The sequence below is a fragment of the Rhagoletis zephyria genome, unplaced genomic scaffold (genome assembly GCF_001687245.7).
Source record: "Rhagoletis zephyria isolate East Lansing unplaced genomic scaffold, Rhagoletis_zephyria_1.1 Rzeph_scaffold_28535, whole genome shotgun sequence".
NCBI classification, from domain to species: domain Eukaryota; kingdom Metazoa; phylum Arthropoda; class Insecta; order Diptera; family Tephritidae; genus Rhagoletis; species Rhagoletis zephyria.
In genome coordinates this window covers 1-3,761 of record NW_016185592.1, presented here as the reverse complement: position 1 = coordinate 3,761, position 3,761 = coordinate 1, and the positions used below count along the sequence as shown (strand labels likewise).

The 3,761-nt window shown below is 38.3% G+C and overlaps 1 protein-coding gene across 1 annotated transcript in view; it reads right to left on the bottom strand.

Moving 5' to 3' along the window:
- Nucleotides 1–3,726, bottom strand: part of LOC108382765 (lachesin-like) — a gene marked incomplete at its 3' end in the record, with an annotated part of 4,348 nt that extends 622 nt beyond the window's left edge. Inside the window, exon 1 of the mRNA XM_017639137.1 lies at nucleotides 3,453–3,726. Within this exon, the coding sequence (XP_017494626.1) occupies nucleotides 3,453–3,726 (274 nt within the window). The remainder of the gene's footprint in view (nucleotides 1–3,452) is intronic.
- Nucleotides 3,727–3,761: the final 35 nt, after the last annotated feature.

Below are 3,761 nucleotides of genomic sequence, written 5' to 3'. Positions count from 1 at the left end.
GTTGGAATGGGTTAAGTGGAGGGGAGTTTAGCTTAGTACTTGGCATAACATAACATAACCATAACATAAGAATAAATAACATAACATATGAAGCATAACACACCAAAATATAACATCGCACACTCTTCAGTTGTATTTCCTTTTTATCCCTTTTTTCACCTCTATCTAAATCTTATTTATTTTAATTCATTTTATGCCAAATGATGTTGCCTTTGATGCCACATCAAGTGATATCATGTCATGTGGTGAAATTGGGTGTGGTGAGCTGCGGTGTGGTGGAATTGGGTGTAGGAGTTACGGTGTGGTGAATTTAGGTGTGGTAGATTCAGGTGTGGTGAGTTAAGTTATGGTGAGAAAGTTGAGGTGTGGAGAATTAAGGTGTGGTGAATTTTGGTGTGGTGAGTTGAGGTGAGTTAAGGTGTGGTGAGAAAGTTGAGGTGTGGTGAATTAAGGGTGGTGGATTTAGGTGTGGTGGATTTAAGTGCGGGGGTTAAGGTGTGGCGAGTTGAGGTGTGGTGAATTTAGGTGTGGGGAGTTAAAGTGTGGTGAATTAATGTAATGTTATTTTAGCTCATTCAACTTACATAAACTATCCTTAATTTTATGGGTTGAATTTCAACCGCTGGGCGAACACTAGTTTTTATAATTTTAAGCCAGAAATATCGACTAGTTTTGCCTTAATAATCTTTTTTAAGGCGAAGATAAAATGCGAATACCGAAACTCATAAAATCTGAGATTCTCAAAAACAGAAAACCGAGAATTCCCAAGAAACGTTTTAGAAAATATTTAAAAGAAAAAATATTAATTAGAAGTCGCAAACCGGAATTAATGAAATTTAAACATTTTTTTTAACCCGAAAATCCCAAAAAGTCAATATAATAAAGAAAATGAATTACCAGTTGAATTCTAGAATTCATAAACTACGATATTTGAAACAAATTTAAAAAATTCGCAAAAAAAAAAATCAAAAATTTTTTTGCAGAACCAAAAAATTTAACTAACAATAAAGGTCCGGAGTTTATACAACTACATGAATGACTCTATGACTTAAAGGTATCGTTGAACTTGAAAAATCGAAAAAAAAATCGAAAAGTTTCAAAAAATTTCCGAAAAACTCATAGCAATTCTTTAAGTGTCTAACAGCTTACAAACTACTACTGGCAGGGGCCGGACTTCCATTCTAGAAACGCCTACTCTTTCTGCTGTAGTTGCGATTATCATATTCATATCGAGGAAGCTGACTTTAACTCTTTCACTTTCCCGGCAGATGTGATTGGGAACTTANACTCTATGACTTAAAGGTATCGTTGAACTTGAAAAATCTAAAAAAAAATCGAAAAGTTTCAAAAAATTTCCGAAAAACTCAAAGCAATTCTTAAAGTGTCTAACAGCTTACAAACTACTACTGGCAGGGGCCGGACTTCCATTCTAGAAACGCCTACTCTTTCTGCTGTAGTTGCGATTATCATATTCATATCGAGGAAGCTGACTTTAACTCTTTCACTTTCCCGGCAGATGTGATTGGGAACTTAATATTGTTATAAGCATTGAAGTGGTCTCTATCTTCATATGGCTCCAAAATGGACATTGAAAGAGCATCTAGCGACTTCTTTCAGAAACTGTCTTTAGTGAGATTGGAAGACTTCTACATAATATGTAATATAATATTACTATGGCCGCTGCTGGTAACCGCAGAACACAGGGTTTGCTTAAGCTCTCAAGCCTTCATCTTAAGCTTCCATGGCCTTCAGCCGCCATAAAGACACAAACTTATGGCGTCGAAAAGCTGCAATAAAATATAAAACTGGGAAATTCCACCTGCAGATTAAGGTACTCCTGCATTCATAAAGATCAGCTTAATATCGTGTTATTTTCGACGGAACTATCTCCAAGTAAAGATCCCCTCAAAAGGAGCATGGAAAAGCGGATTTAGCCTTGGATTTGTATTCTGATTCTCAGCTCACATACACCGATGGCTATAAATCGGGTTTGAGGACGGAAAATGGGGNTTGGCGTCGAAAAGCTGCAATAAAATATAAAACTGAGAAATTCCACCTCCAAGTAAAGATCCCCTCAAAAGGAACATGGAAAAGCGGATTTAGCCTTGGATTTGTATTCTGATTCTCAGCTCACATACACCGATGGCTATAAATCGGGTTTGAGGACGGAAAATGGGGTACCTAACCTCCAAAGAGGTCTAATTAAGATCACTGCTGCGTTGTTAACTGAACTTAGACCAATTAGCGAAGATCCAACGGGCCTGATCAATTTTCCTCTCTTCATTCAACTACTAAGATGCTCGAGTGTCACAAATCCAAATCGGGGATAGNTTACCTAACCTCCAAAGAGGTCTAATTAAGATCACTGCTGCGTTGTTAACTGAACTTAGACCAATTAGCGAAGATCCAACGGGCCTGATCAATTTCCCTCTCTTCATTCAACTACTAAGATGCTCGAGTGTCACAAATCCAAATCGGGGATAGTCATGAAGTGCAGAAAAACCTTAAACGAGCTTATAAGGAGGTACGACACAAATATGTATTCCCATGTACGTATATATCTCTGGAAACAAGCCATTACAGTTAGGTCGACAAGTTGACTTGAGTATAGTAATCCATTTCGAGACTACAAAAATACATAACTTTTGTCGGAAGCTTTTTTCTAAAATGGGCTTCCGGTTAAAACAATGCACTTCCGGTCTGTTTAACCCACCTTCCAGTCAAAAACGACCAAAATATAGAGCATCCCCGACTTTGTAATTCATATTTTATTCGGTTTTCCAACAAAAAATTTTCCACTCATTCAAGCAGTCCAGGACAATTTGNGTTTAACCCACCTTCCAGTCAAAAACGACCAAAATATAGAGCATCCCCGACTTTGTAATTCATATTTTATTCGTTTTCCAACAAAAAATTTTCCACTCATTCAAGCAGTCCAGGACAATTTGAAGTTCGAAAGTCATTTCGTGGTTGAAAAAGGCACTTTCGCGAAAAAAGTTTCAAACAAAAGCTACGTGTTTTTATACTCGGCATCCGAATCCGTAGTAAAAACATATATGTTTAAAAAAAAAAGGGGGACTTCCGGTCAGTTTAACCCACTTCCGGTCGGTGATACTACCAAAAGATAGAGCAGCTCCGAGTTTATAGGATAATACCTCCATTTTAGAGGGGTTGAACGGCTGGTCTAGGACACCCTGTATGTATATGTAAATATGTACATATTTCTCCTTTCACTTACCCTCTGAATTATTTGGCAGTGGTATGGGTTCGCCTCCTTCGCGCCGCCACNAAAAAAAAAAGGGGGACTTCCGGTCAGTTTAACCCACTTCCGGTCGGTGATACTACCAAAAGATAGATATAGGATAATACCTCCATTTTAGAGGGGTTGAACGGCTGGTCTAGGACACCCTGTATGTATATGTAAATATGTACATATTTCTCCTTTCACTTACCTTCTGAATTATTTGGCAGTGGTATGGGTTCGCCTCCTTCGCGCCGCCACGTGATGGTCGGCGTTGGTGAGCCAACTGCTGCGCATTTCAACGTAACATTGGAGCCTTCTCGTATCACCATATCGGTGCTGGTTGGATAATCAAGAATATCAGGTGGCACTGTAAACGCAACGAAACGCAGCAAGTGCAACAGTAGCCATGGCAACACAATGAAATCGCGTAAATAAGTGAGTAGCAGCATAAACATTTCATTATTTTGTTGCGAAAGGTGCATTGTTAAAATGTTGGATGATTGTGTTTTTTTTTTTT